The sequence below is a fragment of the Panthera pardus genome, unplaced genomic scaffold (genome assembly GCF_024362965.1).
Source record: "Panthera pardus isolate Hobbes unplaced genomic scaffold, ASM2436296v1 HiC_scaffold_24, whole genome shotgun sequence".
In the NCBI taxonomy this organism is placed as follows: domain Eukaryota; kingdom Metazoa; phylum Chordata; class Mammalia; order Carnivora; family Felidae; genus Panthera; species Panthera pardus.
In genome coordinates this window covers 45,524,718-45,542,687 of record NW_026526810.1, presented here as the reverse complement: position 1 = coordinate 45,542,687, position 17,970 = coordinate 45,524,718, and the positions used below count along the sequence as shown (strand labels likewise).

General features: G+C 42.0%; 1 protein-coding gene and 1 long non-coding RNA gene across 2 annotated transcripts in view; one reads left to right on the top strand and one right to left on the bottom strand.

The window, feature by feature from the left end:
• Window positions 1-4,189, top strand: part of LOC109262993 (uncharacterized) — a 116,240-nt gene extending 112,051 nt beyond the window's left edge. Inside the window, exon 3 of the long non-coding RNA XR_002078041.2 lies at window positions 3,966-4,189. This is a non-coding gene — a long non-coding RNA (uncharacterized LOC109262993). The remainder of the gene's footprint in view (window positions 1-3,965) is intronic.
• CYP19A1 (cytochrome P450 family 19 subfamily A member 1) overlaps window positions 1-17,567 on the bottom strand; it is a 38,645-nt gene extending 21,078 nt beyond the window's left edge. Inside the window, exons 1-2 of the mRNA XM_053889068.1 lie at window positions 17,377-17,567; window positions 11,254-11,404 (exon numbers count right to left, since the gene is read on the bottom strand). Of these exons, the coding sequence (XP_053745043.1) occupies window positions 11,254-11,404; window positions 17,377-17,521 (296 nt within the window). The 5' untranslated portion in view covers window positions 17,522-17,567. The remainder of the gene's footprint in view (window positions 1-11,253; window positions 11,405-17,376) is intronic.
• Between the last annotated feature and the right edge of the window lie 403 nt (window positions 17,568-17,970).

Below are 17,970 nucleotides of genomic sequence, written 5' to 3'. Positions count from 1 at the left end.
GGTGAGCCATTAGATAGCCCTTGAGGTAGCAGCACTGGGACCTTGCCAACAGGCTTCCCTGAACTTCTCAGCTCCTCCTCACTGTTTTGCCTCCATTCTGCGCCACACCACCCCCCCACACTCAGTTTTTTTTTTTTTCAGAATCAAACTATCTTTCTTTTTATTCTTTTTTTTAAATAGGAAATTTATTGTCAAATTGGTTTCCATACAACACCCAGTGCTCATCCCAACAGGTGCCCACCTCAATACCCATAACCCACTTTCTCCTCCCTCCCACCCACCATCAACCCTCAGTTTATTCTCAGTTTTTAAGAGTCTCTTATGGTTTGGCTCCCTCCCTCTCTAACTGTTTTTTTTTTTTTTTTCTTCACCTCCCCCATGGTCTTCTGTTAAGTTTCTCAGGATCCACATAAGAGTGAAAACATATGGTATCTGTCTTTCTCTGTATGACTTATTTCACTTAGCATCACACTCTCCAGTTCCATCCACGTTGCTACTAAAGGCCATATTTCATTCTTTCTCATTGCCAAGTAGTATTCTATTGTGTATATAAACCACAATTTCTTTATCCATTCATCAGTTGATGGACATTTAGGCTCTTTCCACAATTTGGCTATTGTTGAAAGTGCTGCTATGAACATTGGGATACAAGTGCCCCTATGCGTCAGTACTCCTGTATCCCTTGGGTAAATTGCTGGAAGTGCTATTGCTGGGTCATAGGGTAGATCTATTTTTAATTTTTTGAGGAAGCTCCACACTGTTTTCCAGACCTGTGCTCAGTTTTAAGGCCTAGGAGGAACTAGGCAGGAGAAAGCAGTTCCTTCTTCCTCTCCCCTCCCCACCATTTCTTCTTCTAGGAGCTGCTCCCTTCCCCCCACATCCCAGGGGTCAATTTGGGCATGATGAGGCACTTAGAGTTATGAAATGTTATAAAATTCTAGCTGAAGAAGTTCTAGAAGCCTGCACACGTGAGGAGAATATTATCTTCTTAGGATAGCAGTACAGAATTCTTCTGCAGGGAGAGACCAACTCACCTTGTTGAGATGTTTTGTTAAGACTGCTTAGAAGTTATCCTGTGGCATTGGAAGGATAAATGGATAATTTAAGTCATTTAATAATCAGCAGGATAAAGGATAAGAGGATAATTGTGCTCTTCAGTATAAATGGTAGGTGGGTTTACTGCAGGGTATACTTGCAGCTAGCAGCATGGGGAGGGAGAGGAAAGAGAGCTGAGATGAATGCTACAGAGTGCAGATTTGGGGAGGAGAGGACTCCTGGATCAGTGCTCAGAAAAAGAAGTCTGCTGGGAATTTATGAAGTTGAGAATTGTGGGGTGGATGCAATAAATTCATTTTTCATCTGCCAAGAGAGAAATTAAGAAACACTACAAGTGACTGCACTTCCTATGGCAAGGGGCTTTGGCTGGAAAAGAGGTTCATGCAGGGCCCAGAGGGAAACAGGCTAGCTGGATAAAGGCTGAGTGACAGCTGAGGCCGCGGACCACATGGGTCAGAAACTGGAACTCCAACATGGCACGTGCTCATAAGCTAGGTGGCTACCCTTCATATGCTGAGCAGAAGGGCATTACATGAAGACAGGCAGGATAGTGTTTGTTGGAGAATAGAGAAGATAATAAGCAGGACATGTGGTGGCATTTTCATAAATGCCAATATCACATTGTAGGCATAGACCGGACACAAATACCACTCATTTGGAAAAATCAAATGAGATTATCTGAAGGATATGGAAGAAAGTCTGTACAGTGAGGATAAGAGGCAGACAAAACAGTGCAGGAGGTGGGAGTGCAGGCAGCTAGACCCCGAAATTCTCACTGACAGGGGTACATGGTTGTGGTTGAGTGAGTGAGGAAAGAGAGGTCATATGTCAGCCACCTCCGTCCAAAGCCCAGCCTTTCCATACATAAGGCTGGAGCATACCGCCTCTGAGGCCTAGGGCCCTCAGACATCCCTGTGCTGCTGAGTGGACAATAAGAACACAGAGTACACAGAGGACCACAGAGGCTGTGCTTAGCCCCAAAGTCTCATTTATTGTCCTCTACCTCCCTACGCTAACAAAGCATGTTCCAAGTACATACATTACCCAGACTCCTGTGAGGGGGCATGATAACAGGCTCTTCAGATTACAAGGCCTAGGTCACAGTATTTATATGTGGACGACACGGCCAAATGCAAATTCCCCTTAGTAAATTGTCAGCATAAGCAAATTTACTTCTCTCCATATATATTTTCAGAAACTTCAAAAATTTTCCACTTAAATATACTCAAATTGATAGCCATTTTTCTTGGAGATAGGGAGAAAAGGGGAGCAGGGTTTGGGAATTAAAAAGAGGGGCCAAGTGGTTAGCAGAGAAGGAGTAGAGGTTTTCTGTGGTGCAACTATGGGAGGCAATGAAGAAAGCTGAGGCAGGGTACACTGTCATTAGTCTGACTTTCGGCCATGTTTACTATACTGGAGCCAGGCCATGTATCAATGTAGCTTACCTGTGTATGCTCTGCTGGGGATCACGGGTAGAGCTCAAGTGACATAATCCTTGACTTTGGGTCTTGGGAACTAAACTGCCCAGGTCTGCTAGGTAAGTTGAAATAGACCCCCCAGGGTTTTTTTCACTTAAGGATTATAAGATACCCCATGTCTCTGAGACCAGAGAGGAGTCCAGAGACAGAGATCATAAAATTAGGACTAAACATTTGAGCAGAGGAATCGGAAGAGAATATTATTGCAAGAAAGCAAAATATATTTATAAACATCTGTCTGATACTGCCAAGGGGGGAGAACCTGGGCATTTTCTGGTGTGGGAGAGAGAGAAAGAGAGAAGAGAAAGTAGCAGCATAGTGCCCAATTGTGCAAATTCAAGATACGTAAAATATCATCAGTGCTTTAGACGCCATTATTATTTTTGGTGAACTTAATATTTATACAAGTTTTCATGTGTTCATTGCAACTTTGGTTCTTCCTCCCCACTTCTCCACTGAAATTTTGTTTCTCAGCTGCAAATTCTCCTCCTCTGCAGTGTTTCTGAGCACATAACCCTCAAAGATGGGGAGTGGTGATTATAGTATGTGCATTGGGCTGCAGTGACCATCTTACCACTTGCTTCTCCTTCTTAAAGTTGATACTTGGCTCCTAGAAGGATGAGTGTGCCTTAATTAGGTTGTTCAATTAATGCCTGTGAAAACACATTCCTAAGAAGACATTGGGCCAAAGGCGCTGTGCTCTGGCTGAGTAGTGGGCTAAGTATTAGCCAAACCCTCACATTTGTGATGGTTCCATAGTCCTATTTAAATTTTAAAAGAAAGGCCCTGAAATGATGGAATTGTCAGGAAATTAAAACATAATTATTATATGAATAAATTGTCTACTAGATTATTTCTTTCAAGGAAAAACATCTTATTTTCAAATCAAAACACTCTCTATTAAGTCAAATATTCTCTTGATTTAATTCCAGATATTATTCATCAAATGATCCCAAGTTTTGGACAAGTATTTCTCTTCCAAACAACAAAAATAAAAACAAAAATACAGATGCTTCTCTTTGTATTCCAGGGAATTAATTTGACTGACAAACAGCTAAAATTTTTTCCTGTATATAGAAGTCATGCTTTGAGAGGGCTGAAAAGATTATTAATAGATTTTAGGACTTTAGCTTCTCTCACCTTCCCCTACCTTATTCTGTAAGTACAGCAGAAAGTAAGTAATTTGTATATTCTTTATTCACAAATTTGTATCTAAGAACTTTAAGTGCCTAGAAGTAAAGCAGAGCGCTATTCTTTCCGCTCTGACCCCTAGAGCTGTTATATACTGCTTTAACCACATTAGCATGGCCACTTACTTTGAGAAATTAGTAATCGATTTTTAAAAAAGAAACAAGAAACCCCAAACTTAAACCCAACTAAATGTGCATTACTTAATAAAGAGCTAAGTTTAAAAATAAATGTGTTCTGTAGGGGGCGCCAACATCTCAGTTATTTCGAGTCAGAGGCTCCAACTTGGCAAGGGACAAAGCTGTCAAGACAGAAGTGATACACAGTGAGAGTGAAGAGTGACCGGCTGCCGGTGAGCAATTTAAAACAAGGCCTTTTTTCAAAAGTAGGTTGGCTTTATATAACCAGAATAAATTGGGAAAGTGAAGAAATAAAGTTTGGTGAAGAACTAGGGACTCCAGCCCAGAGCACACAGGGTGGTCACGAAAATAGTAGAGACCATGCTCCAGCCTTGTGGGCCAGCCTATAACACCAGTTGAAGGAGATGTTATATTGACTGGGGGATACACTGAAGAAGAGAGACCAGGTGAGTCCCCAAGCTCAGAAGGGACACTACCCTCAGAAGGGTAGTGTAAATTGCATGGTAACTGGGGTCATTATTTCTTTTTTATTTTTTTTAACGTTTATTTATTTTTGAGAGAGAGACAGAGCATGAGCAGGGGAGGGGCAGAGAGAGAGAGGGAGACACAGAATCTGAAGCAGGCTCCAGGCTCCGAGCTGTCAGCATGGAGTCCGATCCGGGGCTTGAACTCACGTACTGCAAGATCATGACCTGAGCCAAAGTCGGTCACTTAACTGACTGAGCCACCAAGGCGCCCCTGGAGTCATTATTTATTTCCTTCCTTCCTTCCTTCCTTCCTTCCTTCCTTCCTTCCTTCCTTCCTTCCTTCCTTGAGTATAGTTGACATACAGTGTTACATTAGTTTTTAGGTGTACAACACAGTGATTCAACACATTTATACATTATGCTGTGCTTACCACAGTGTAGCTACCGTCTGTCACCATACAATGCTATTACAATACCAGTACTGTACTCCCTATACTGTACCTTTCATCCTTGTGATTTATTCGTTCCATAATTGGAAGCCTGTTTCTCCCATTCCCCTTCATTGTTCTTCTTTAAACATGACTGAAGTCAAAAGACAGCACCAAAGATGGCAAACCTATTGTCTATTCAAAATGAAAAGTGGCCAGGAAATAAGTTATTAGGTAGTGAAGAGGAAGCCACTTTTCAGTTCTGAATTTAAAGGACTCACATAGGGGATCCTGGATGGCTCAGTCGGTGGAACATGCGACTCTTGATCTCAGGGTTGTGAGTTCAAGACCCATGTTGGGTGTAGAGATTACTTAAAAACACAACCTTCAAAAAAAAAAGGACTCACACATCTGTGGCCAGGTTCAAGAGTGATGAGTACTAGAAATAAATATGGAGGAGAAAATTAATGGAATAATTGGTACCAAACATTTAAAAACACTTGCCCATATAGACCTGTTTTGTGCCCGAGACTTAGTCTCTGTTGATCCCATTACCTTACCCTTGTCCTTTGCCCCTCTAATATCCTCACATACCCAGCTAAATACTGGAGTCACTGCAAGAGGAAAACAATCTTTATAATAGAGAGATCTGACTGTAACTACCCTACCCAAGTGATCACATTTAGCATCCCTAATAGTGGGACAACTTTTCCTTGTCTCCTGATGTGATGCAATATGAAGTGCCTAGCCCTACCAAGGAAGTATTATTACAAAAATGTTTCACCTGAATGAAACTGAGACATAATTTTCAGTTTAGGGTGTCTAGGTGGCTCACTTGGTTGAGGGTCCAACTTTTGATTTCGGCTCGTATCATGATCCCAGGGTTGTGAGATTGAGCACTGTGTAAGGCTCCACGCTGGGTGTGGAGCTTTCTTGGGTCTCTCTCTCTCTCTCTCTCTCTCTCTCTCTCTCTTCTCTTTCCACCTCCCTCTCCTGCTCACACTCTATCTCTCTAAAAAAATTCATAATTTTCAGTTTATAAGAAACACAGGGAGTAGAGGACTATGTTAAGTGACATCATAATGTAAAGAGAGAAATTCAGAAATGTGAAACACATTCTATAAGACAGTTGGCCTGGTCTCTTCAAGAGGTCAATGTCATGGGGGCAAGGAATGGGAAGACTGTTCTTTCAACTTCCCTATTCATTTAAACATTTTCTTAATAGAAAGTTGGAAAAAACATTTTGTTGTCAATCATTAAAATCACTCTCTTCCATGAATCCTCAACTCCCTTGACCCTCTCCTTACTTTGTCATAGTTGCCTGGTAAAATCTTTTACCCCTGGTAAAACCTTACCCCTGGCTAAATCCAACTCTTAGCTTACTCTGTGCTTGTTCCTGGGAGCTGAATGTGGCTGGGAAAAAAAAAAACACACACATGCACACGTACACACACGCGCGCGCGCACACACACACACACACACACACACACACACACACACACTGACAAATCCCAGTTAAATTCAAGTGGGTTCTTAGCGCAGCTGGCAATTCTACTACATTTCCCCAGTCCATTCACACTTACTGTTCTAGATGACTATTAAATCCTGCCTCCTCTCTCCTCAAACATTCTACTTCCCCAGTCTTAGGTACATATGTATGTATGTATGTATTCACTGAGGAAAAAGAAGCAAGAATCTCTGCAAGCTCCAACTACTAGGATCTGTGCTCATATATTCAAACTTCTCAAACTTACTGTGGATGAACTTTCATGTCCCTATTCAACGCCAACTCCACCTGTCACCTGTACCCCCTTTCACATTTCACCTAGCACACCCCTTTCTCTTCCATCAACAATTTTGCTTTATAATCCATCATTGCCATCATAACACACATGTTGTGATTTCTCCTATCTTAACAAAAACTCCTTGGACTATATATCTCTTTATATTTCTTTGTTCCATTTCTCTGCTGCCTTTATGACAAACTCCTTGGAAGAGTTGTCTTCCTCCTGTAGCCTCTAATTCTCTCTCCTCATTCTATACTACAGTGAGACTTTTGCCCTCACCACTCCATTGAAATTGCCAAGGTCACCCATGTTGCTAAATGTTGCTCAAATCTTCTTCCATTAACCTGGCGCTATCTGGCATGTTTGACAATTCCATCCTCCCTGATATACCCTCATCACGTGGCTTTCAGACCACCATACTATCCTGGTTTTCCCTTCTCTGGCTGTCCTTCTCAGCCTCCTTTTCTAGTTTCTAACTGTGGTGGAGGGTCAAAAGACTCAGACCTTCCTTCACAACACCCTACTCAGCTGTACACTGCACATATCAAGTCAATATATCCCAAATGGAATCCCAATTTCTCCCCATCCCAAACTTACTCCACCTACCTGAGGTAATGATACCCTCATTCTTCTAGGTATTCAAGGCAAAACACTATGCTACCACCTTAATTCTCACACCCAACATCAATCTCTTAGCACCTTATTGACTTTGCCTTCAAAATATACCTAGAATTTTACTTCTTACCACCTCTACTGCTCTCACACGGACCAGACACCATCATCTCTTGTCTAACTGCCCTCTGTGCATTCATCCTTGTTCCTTTAACACCTAGTCTCAAAGAATGTGGGTAGAATGTGGGTAAAGAAGTCAGGAGTCTGCTGAAACATGAATGAGTTAGATGTGTCACTTTTCTGCTCAAACTCTTCAAAGGCTTCCCATCTCATTGCAGGGTAAAATTCAGAGTTGTTACAATGGCCAGCAAGGCCCAGTATTATTGACTGTCTTGATACCTTTCTAGTGTCATCTCCACTATTCTTCCACTAGCCACACCGGTGTCCTTGTTGTTCCTTGAACATTTCAGACAGGCTTCCACCGCAGTGGTTTGCATTTGCTGTTCCTTCTGTCTGGAATGGTTTTCCTCTACCTCTCTGCATGACTCCTTCCCTCACTTCCTTTAAGTCTTTATTCAAATGCTGTCTTCTGAATTAGGCCTGCCTCGACCACCTATTTATAATTGCACTTCCATCCCTGCAACTGGCTGTCCCCTAATTTAGTTTCCTATATAGCACATATCTACCTGAAGATAGTGTGAGCAACTATCTTGGTTTGCTTGGGACTGTCCCAGTTTTAACATTCAAAGTCCCATCCTAGAAAACCCCCTTGTTCCAGGCATACCAAGACAGTTGGTCACCCCACTGATACACTCATTTCTTGTTGGTATATTAACAATACAACAATATATTTCTCTATGATGGTAGGAATTTTTGGCTGATTTGCTCATGATACCCAGTGTACATAGTTAAGTTCTCAATAAATATTTAATGATTGAATGGGGGGGCAATAATAATTATAAGTTAGGATCATCCAGTGCTTAGTATATAGTAAATTCTCAATAAATGCATGTTAAAAGAATAAATTAATGAATTTCCTATAAATTTACATATGATTAAAACAGATACACAAATACAACCCTAATTAGTATGTTCATTACTATATGACCATAATTAGCATGTTAATTACTAACCCCCTTTATTAATGCCACCCACATTCTTTTTTTTTTTTTTGTATTCATTACAAAAATTGATACATACACACAACATATAGTATCATGGGCAACATCTGTAGACCCTCATTAATTTAGAGCTTACCTGCCTGGGGAATTGTGAGTGCTTTTTCTACGGATGCCCAGATGAACCTTCCCCCAGAGTTCAGAGTTGTTCAGGCAACATCCTGGAAGCACTCAGGCCTGACTCCCCCACCCCCCACCTGACCCCCACCCCCCACCCCGTGAAATTCTGCAGCCCCCACCACTTCAAGACTATGCTGGTAGGAAAAGTTGGGCCATAATCTCTAGTCAGCTGTAATGACTAGAGATCTCAAACTTTTCAAAAGAAAAAAACCTGGCAAACTATTCAAATAAAAATAAAAATCTTTCTGAGGTCCAATTGGGGTATTTTCAAGAGGCACAGGTAGTTCTGGAAGGGACCTGAAGAGCAGGCGAGGGAAGGAGATGGGGACAAACATGTCCTATTCCTGCAGGGAGCTCAGCCCTTAACAACAAAATTGAGCGCTCGAGGCAATTAAGGAGAACACAAAGACTCCAACCAGTGAAAAGCCGGTTAGGACAGGACAAGAAGAGAAGTGGGAGAGCTGGGGAAGGGGCGGGATGGGTTGTGTGTGCATCTTGAGCATGAATCAGCACCTGAGTTGGTCAGGGTTGCTAAAGTCACTTTCCTCATGAAGACAGCAGAGTGGTCAGATGCCACACTGCACTGTAACAAGGATCCTACTTCAGGAATGGCTTTGGGCTTCCAGGACTGTATCTGGTGAGCCAAGTATGTAGTATCTAAGAGCCATTTCTGTTTTGGTCCTCTGGGCCCTTGCCACATTCTTCACTCAGGTTCTTATCTGACACTAGCTCAGCACCTGAGCTAGACTAAAAAGTAAGATGTTAAGACAAAAGCACTCCAGCCCTGCTTATTGGCTCCCTTACCCCCAAGGAGAGACCCCTTTGTGCTGGAGGCAGCTTACCTGCTCTCCTGTCTTAGGCTCCGCAGCACACTGGAATGACTTGGGAGCTCTGAACACTACTGGTGCCTGGGTCCCACCCCCAGAGATTCTGAAAGCTGGGGTGTGGCCTGGGCCTTGGGGTTTTTATAAGCTCCCTGTGCAGCCAGGGTGAGGACCACTGCTCTAGATTCTGAGCTGTAGATGGATATCCTTTTGGATAAGTATCCTGCAGGTCCCTTTACTTGTCTGCCAAATAGCGCTGGAAGGCAACTGGCTATGCTGAGGGATGCAAGAGCAGGGCCAAATGGGCCAACGTCCCAAGCAAGCCCCCATCAGTCTCAGGACATGTTGAGACTGTATTCAGTTGCCAAAGTGATTAAAGTATTGGATTTTTTAAATAGTAATTTAAAAAAAAATTTTTTTTTAACGTTTATTTATTTTTGAGACAGAGAGAGACAGAGCATGAACGGGGAAGGGTCAGAGAGAGAGGGAGACTCAGAATCTGAAACAGGCTCCAGGCTCCAGGCTCTGAGCAGTCAGCACAGAGCCCGACGTGGGGCTCGAACTCACGGACCGCGAGATCGTGACCTGAGCCGAAGTCGACGCCCAACCGACTGAGCCACCCAGGTGCCCCAAAGTATTGGATTTTTAAAATGAGAACATATCGGGGTGCCTGGGTGACTCAGTCGGTTAAGTGTCCAACTTTGGCTCAGGTTATATCTCACGGTTCATGGGTTCGAGCCTCATGTTGGACTCTATGCTGACAGCTCGGAGCCTGGAGCCTGCCTCAGATTCTGTGCCTCCCTCTCTCTATCTGCCCCTCCCCTGCTCATGTTCTGTCTCTCTCTCCCTCTCTCAAAAATAAATAAACATTAAAAAAAATTTTTTTAAGTGAGAATGTATCAAATTCACCTAAATTTGGCTGACCAGAGCTCAGTATCCCAAGAGAAGTAAAATCTAAGGATAATTATTGGTCCCCCACTCCCTTCTTTCAGTTATTTGTTTCAAAGAATTGGGCTCAAAGATTACCGTGGTATTTATGAAATGATGTATATCAGCTTGGCTTGAAAAAAATCCATGTGGTTTCCAGAAATGCTTCACTTACCTCTGGGCAATAGTCTGTGTATCTGGACAAATAATTCTAATTCATCGGTAAAACCCTAGTTGGTCTTAGTTCTGGGTAAAGCCCTGTCAGAGAATCTAAAAACTCATTAATGAGATAGTGTTGGCATATAACATTGTTAAATATCTAGTAATAATAGATGAAAGTCTAGTGATATATGCTTTCTTTGAAATTCTCCATGTTCTATGATCAGTGAAAACGAAAACTAGTATTTCACAAAGCTAGTTCTCTATAGTCGATGCCTGTTTGGTTAACCCTGGATGAATTCAATGCTAAATTTATCCAGAGAATATAACAAACCATTTTTTTTAAATAGGCAATATTCCTGAATTTTTTTAAGATCACTCAGCTGAGATACTGGCACACAGTCGTAAATAGAATCAGAGCATATGAATAGCATTTTTTTCTACTCTTTATCCTGCTAGAGGTGCTCAGTAGCCTACTATTAGAAGCACATTAGCAAATTGGTACTGATTTCTTTCTCTCAGGTGTTTTGTTTTGTTTTAAATGCTTACTTATAGAGAAAAGAGCAAAATCTTAGGAAAGCAGAGAAGATAATGCCTCTCCCTAAAGTATGTTTTATCAAACCCAAATCATCTGGAGAGAAATTTTGAATAGTTTCCCACCTTTCCAGAGTGCTTTATCTGTGTACCTCTGGCATTAGGCAAAACCCAATTATTTCACTTGTATATAGTGATAGATTTTCACCTGGGAATTGCCCACCTCCATTTCAGTATCAAAAACATACCCTTAGAAACAAAGGATCAAGATATCAAAATAAGTTTGCTTGTTACTTAATAGGAAAAAATGCAGCTTTAGTTTTAAAAATATGTCTCCGATTCTTAACAGACTTACTTGCTAATAATGAGTGTTTCCTCTCCACATATCCAGACTCTCATGAATTCTCCATACATCTTGTTGTAATAGTTACAGGCACTGCCAATCCCCATCCACAGGAACCTGCAGTGGGAAATGAGGGGCCCAATTCCCATGCAATAGCCAGGACCTAGGAAAGGGAAAAGATCACATTCAGAATTTTAGCAACACCAGAAAGAGCAACTGCTTTATGTTACTGCTATTCTTGTTCTTTAATATCTAAATGCTCTTTTACATCTTCTGATGTGTATCTGTGAATCAGTAAAAACCCAAATAAGCTTAACATGTGAAAACAGTAGTTCAGTGCCTATACCATGCTAGTTCCATTTGATCTTAATTCAGTCTGAATGAACCAGGGTATGTGTCTACTATTTTCTCACCATGTTAAGCAGTATCAGTGAGTTTCAAATACAAGTCAGTCAGTCCATCTATTTACAAGCATGGAAGTCAGGACATGTGACAAGCTGACAGGTCTATTTGGCTGCCGAGTTTTGTCTGAAAACTTTTGGTTTGGATCCCCAGCTGACAGAATGGGAGGCTTAACATGAGTTTGTAGTTTTGGTGTAATTTTTTTTAATGCTTATTTATTTTTGAGAGAGAGATCGAGCATGGGAGGGGCAGAGAAAGAGCGAGACAGGGAATCTGAGGCAGGCTCTGCTCTGACAATGTGGGGCTTGGACTCATGAACTGTGAGATCATGACCTGAGCCAAAGTCGGACACTTAACCAGCTGAGCCAGCTGAGCCACCCAGGCACCCCTGGTGTAATCTTTTTAACTGACAGACATGGTCTGCAAAGATAATATTCAAACAGAGAATATCCATTTCTTTTTTGTTTACCTTCAAAAAGGACTCAGTTTAAGAAAAGAATCCTGAGCTAAATCTCATAGGTAATGAATCTGATCAATGTCTAGATTAGAATTTGAGTCCAGTGATGTGGTTTTACTCAAGAGCAGTAACTTCTCATGTCCTTGCTTATGTAGACAATGGCAGAACTGTAAAGAACATAAATCCAGTAAAAACTGGGGAATTTGCTGCTGCCTAGACCAGAGAACAAACTTGCTAGCTTGATTTTACTGGTGGTGGTAAAATGTTAGACAGAAATTTTTCGGAATGGTTTTTGTGAAGTAGTAGCTTTTCTAAATCTTTCTCCTTTACTTTCATTCTGTCAGTAAAATATGAAGCTGCCATGCACAACTGTATGGTGCATGTTCTCACTCCAGGGGCAAGAGTTGTGTAAATAATCTAGATAATCTAAGCTTTTGCTTGAGTCATCTAAATTGCATGTTTAGTCCCAAATTCGGCAAATAAGATTTAGTCCATAACTTTGCAATACCTGGGTTAATGGGAATAAGACTGTCAGCTTTTTTTTTTTTTTCTTTAAAGTGAAGGTCTTGGGCATTATATGTAGAACCAAAACATTTTCAAAGGGTTCTTCTTAATCTTATGATTGTTCCAATAACACTGAATTATAAGTAGATGATTGGCTTTATATTAAAATAATTTCATTAAATTCTTCAAAAGATTAAATTGAGCAAATGTGAATATGTATTTCCTTAGAATGTCATCAGATATACAGATCTCTAATCAATTAAGCTGTGCATAATAACAAACTATTTTGCTGGCTATTTATAGCTTGAAACATTGTAGATGTTTAATAAATGTTTCCTGGGTGAATTGTTTAAAATTCTTTTAAATGTTTATTTGTGAGAGAGAGAGAGAGAGAGAGAGAGAGAGAGAGAGCACAAGCAGGGGAGGGGCAGAGAGAGAGGGAGACACAGAATCTGAAGCAGGCTCCAGGCTCTGAGCTGTCAGCACAGAGCCTGATGTGGGGCTCAAACCCACCAACCATGAGATCATGACCTGAGCCAAAGTCGGATGCTTAACCCACTGAGCCATCCAGAGGCCCCTGCTGGGTGAGTTTTTAAAGTTATTTAGAGATGTGTGTATAATATGAAGGATGAAGTTTTAAACGTGATCCTCATTTAGAGTATTTTAGGTTGTATTTACATTTTGATAAAAATGGAAACATATCACTTTATCATGTACATTTAGTCCATAGGAGGTCAAACATCTGGCTATTTGGGAATAGCCTTATTTGACAAACATTTACTTACATAATATGCTAGGCCCATGAAAACCAAAGGCATACAAATGAAAGGCTGAACTCTTTACTTTTTATCTAAAAGTTTGGCGCCATATAGAAGGTCTTACTATTGGGGAACCACCATTCAAGTTTAAAATATGACAGTGCAGATCTCTATCCACTAAAAAAGGGAGATTCGATGAACTTTGCTTAGGTTGAAAACCTGGGTGTTCTAACCAGAAAAGAATCCAAGTTTGGGGTCCCTGCTGACTAATCACATGTCAGCTTAATTCATCCAACAAACACTTACTGAGACCCTACTAGGTATAGACACTAGCTACAGGTTATGGACAGGAGATGCTGTGATAAGGAGAGGAGAGTATGTGGGCGGGGTGGGGGGGAAGTACTATACCAAATAATTACAACACAATGTGAGCCTTTCATTTATACGTATATCTTATACCCTCCAGCTGAGAAAAGGATGCTTTAGGAGGGGAGAAACTTTGGTAGGATATTAGGTAAATATTCTGGTTGCATCCACATTAAGCGGCTCTCTGCTTCTTAGATTTGAGAATGCGTATCTAGGCATGCTGCAATTGTGGGAGCCTCTTTCATGCCCAAAGAGGAGCAATAAATACTGCACTGCATTTTTGTGCAGAAACAGCCTCTGGGAAGCCAACAGCTGGGATCTCTCACCCACTGTCCTGATCAAGAAGCTGTTGCATTCCATGCTGGGTATATGCCCTAGAGAAACTTGTGCACGTGAATGTTCATAGCAGCACTGTTCACGATATCCCCAAAATGGAGACACCCAAAGATCCACCAACAGTAGCATCAGTAATTAAACCATGAAATGTTTGTGTGACTGGATACCATATGCACTGTAGCTGCATGTTGCAATGTGGATGAATCTTACAAACATAATATTGAGCAAAAGAAGCAATATAGAAGTAATGTCGGACTTGATTGCTAAAACATTTAACACCAGGCAAAAATTAATCTGTATGGTTTGGGGATATGAAATTAGGTAGCAAAACATGAAAAAGCAAGAAAGTGGTTGTCACAAAATAGAAGAATGTTTACTGCTGGGGATGAGAGAGGGGGTATGAGTGAAAAGGCACAAGAGAAGTTTCTGGGATGCTGCTAACATCCTGTTTCTTGTCCTGGACTGTGATGACATAGCTATTTTACCTTTCTGTGAAGTTGTTTTTTAGTGAGAGTTAGGGGAATGTGTGGCCACGTCCTTTTTGCAGTGCCGCCTCCGGGGATGTGGTTCCTAAGTCAGAGAGAGGCTCTATGCGAGAGAAACCATGTGCAAGGTTGGGGATGGCTATGTGCCCGCGGGGAAAGGAGAGCTGCCAGGGGCCAGGTAACTGTGGGTCCTGGGCAGAGATTGGTGAACTTGGGGCAGTTTCCCAGAACTGACACTTAACAAAACCCCCAGGTAGGAATGACTCTGTCCTCCCCAGACTCCCATAGCTCTCGCAGTACTAAGTCACCTGCCTGTTGGTGCATAGTCCTGGCTCTGAACACAGCAGGGCCTCTCAGGGAACGTGGATCAAGGAACTTAGCTCTGAGTCTTATTTTCATCACTTACTAGCTGTGTACCATCTACCCTCTAATCTCAGTTTTTTCATCTGCAAAATGGGCATAAACACACCTACCTCACCACAATGCTGTGAGGAGCACAGGAGAAAATGAATATGACACTCCTTTGTAAATTGTAACTGACTTAAGGGCTTGTGTGTGGGGCAGGGGCAAGAGGGGAAGAGGAACAGAGGGGCAGAGGGAAAGGGGCAGAGGGAGAGAGAAAGAATCAAGCAGGCTCCACACTCAGTGGGGAGCCTGATGTGGGGCTCAATGCCACAACGCTGGCATCATGTCAGACACAATGGACTGAGCCACGTAGGCATTCCTGACTTGAGGGCTTTTAAATCATTTTACCTTCTTCATTCCCTTTGGCTTTCCCTGACCCTGAGCTTCTCCCAAACCTGTAAAACTAAGAGCGCAGAGAACCAGTGATTCAAGGAAACTGACAAAAGGAGTTCAGAAGTACTGGTTGGGAAGAACCACCCTGACAAAGCCAATTGTCTCCCCTTTCCTCCCCCAGCCAGGAACCAGGGACCTTAGTCTGTGCCACCAGAGCCCACATTTTCAAAGGGAGAGCATGGGACCACAAGGTCCCTGGCTAGCAAAATGATCATCAACCTGGGATTCAGGAATTCTTGGTTGCCTCCCTGCCACCCATCCCACCTCCCACTTTCTTTCAAGCCGAGATGCTGACAAATCATTTCCTTTCTCTGGGTTTTAACCCCTCACCTGTAAAACAAGGAGTTTGAACTCTATTGTTTCTTATACTTGTCATGATGGTTTGCTTGGGCAAGGCAGTTCATTTCTCTGGGGCTCAGTTTCCCCTTCTGTCAAATGAAAGGGTTCGGAGTCATAACCATGGCTCTCAATCCCGATTGCTCGTGAAAAATCACCTGGGAAGATTTTTTTTCTTAAATATCCACATGGGGATCCTGCCTCAGATGTGGCTGAGAACCATAGTACTATGCGATCTAACTATCAGTGTATGATGTCTGTCCCCAGGCCAGGAGTGGTGGACAGAGTGAGCTGCCACCTAGGCTCCTGGCCCAGAGCTTCAGGGATGCCAGTTCTTATGCTTGCCCCCCAAAGGCTGACCTCCTTCTTCAAAGGTCCAAGGGACTTCTTCCAACACTTGCAACATAAACATCTGGGGGAACTTGTTAAAAATACTCTCCACCTCACCCTCCATTCATGGATCCTGACCCAGGACCCTACTGTGGAAGAAGTCCAGTGAGGAAGGGGCAGTGTGGGGAAAGGAGTTCAGGTTAAAGACCATGGGAGAGTCTTCCCTCAGACCCCTCAGGCAGTAGAGAACAACATTAACTGAGTGCTCTATTTAATTAGACATTAAAGTAACCTAAAATATCAGTCTGAGTCAGACAGACAGTTCTCTGGAAAAATTTGAAGCATCCAGATATGAGGCACTTTGCACCAGCTTCATACTCCTACCCTAAATCATGCTATAATGAAGCCCACCACACTTGGAAGTGTGTAATGACTATGCTTTTCATATCCTTATCAGATATCTCATGGGACTGGGAATGGATGTCTGCCATGAAGAATTTTCACTGAAAACTGAATAATAGTCGGGTATTTCTGATATTCCTGAATTAATCTGATAGTGTGGAGTGGTGGGAGTTTCTACTGGAATTATCTGGATAATTATATTATACTCTACTTTTGATTAATCCATAGACCTTGCTGAAGATTCTGTCAGGGAATGATGTTCCAAGGGAATCGTAGTGGCCCCCATTTTTCTTCCACCGTCCAGGTCCCAGCCAGCCCTTATGGTGGCACCACCATCACACTCATCCCCAAGAATAAGAGAAAATGAAGAGTGGGATAAAGAGAGGGAATAAGTTCAAGAAAGGAAGAGGGCAGAGCACATGGATGAGGCAAAATGGGAGGCAGAAGAAGAGGAGTATAGAAAGCATTCCAGGGGCACCTGGCTGGCTCAGTCAGTGAAGCATGCAATTCTTGATCTCAGGGTTGTGAGTTTGAGCCCCCCACTGGGTGTAGAGATTGCTTAAGAATAAAATTAAAAAAAAAAAAAAAGAGGAGGCATTCCAGAGACATTTTTTACCTTCAGAGCAAAATTAGAATGAATTTGAATAATAAAAAAAATACCTGGCTTACTTTGCTTCACTTCATCTCAAACTTAGAGGATACTTGTGCCAGGTCTACTTTACCAAAGCAAAGTGCAGAATGGAAGGGATCATCTGAGATATTTTTGAAATTCTTTCATTTGAAATGTGCAGCTAATTGGAATAAAATTTTTCACCTGAGTTTTTATTTGCTAACATTGCCATGGGCTTCAGCCATCTCCCTGGGTTTGCTCTTTGTCCTTTTGCAAAAGTTTCTTTACCCTCATGGACCAAAAGACCAAGTACATAGTCTCCTTAGTTACAGAACTAAATGACTGACTTACCTGGTATTGAAGATGTGTCCTCATAATTCCAAACCAAAAGAAGAAAGCCAGTGAGCAGCAGGATTGGCATGGTGGCCACAGGCATGACTTCGGGCATCATGCTGGTGATGTTGTAATGCATTGGGTTCAGCATTTCCAAAACCATCTTTTGTTTCTTGAGCTCAGGAAAAACAATTTAAAGCCCTATGTAAATCAGAGCAGCAAAAAAAAAAAAAAGAAAAGAAAAGAAAAAAAAAGAAGAAGAAGAATATCTAGGACTCCTGTTGGTTCAAAGGATGCTGTACTATAGAAATCAAGCATTTTGTTTTATAATGTGATTGGACACCTAGACAAGACAAAGTTGTGGTTACAAGTCAAAACAAGCAAGCTGAAGAGAGATCTTTTGGCTTGAAGTGCAGCATTTCTGACCTTGGTAGAATCTCAGGTTCGTTTAGACGCTTGGTCTGATAGAACCTTATCATCTTGCCCTTGAGTGGGTAGAGTGGCTGAATTCCCAATTGAGAGTCAAATTTCTAACCAAAATACAAGAAAATGAAGCTCATTCCAGAGGTGGAGTCATTCTGTGACTTCATCAGCAGATATTGTTTAGGCAAT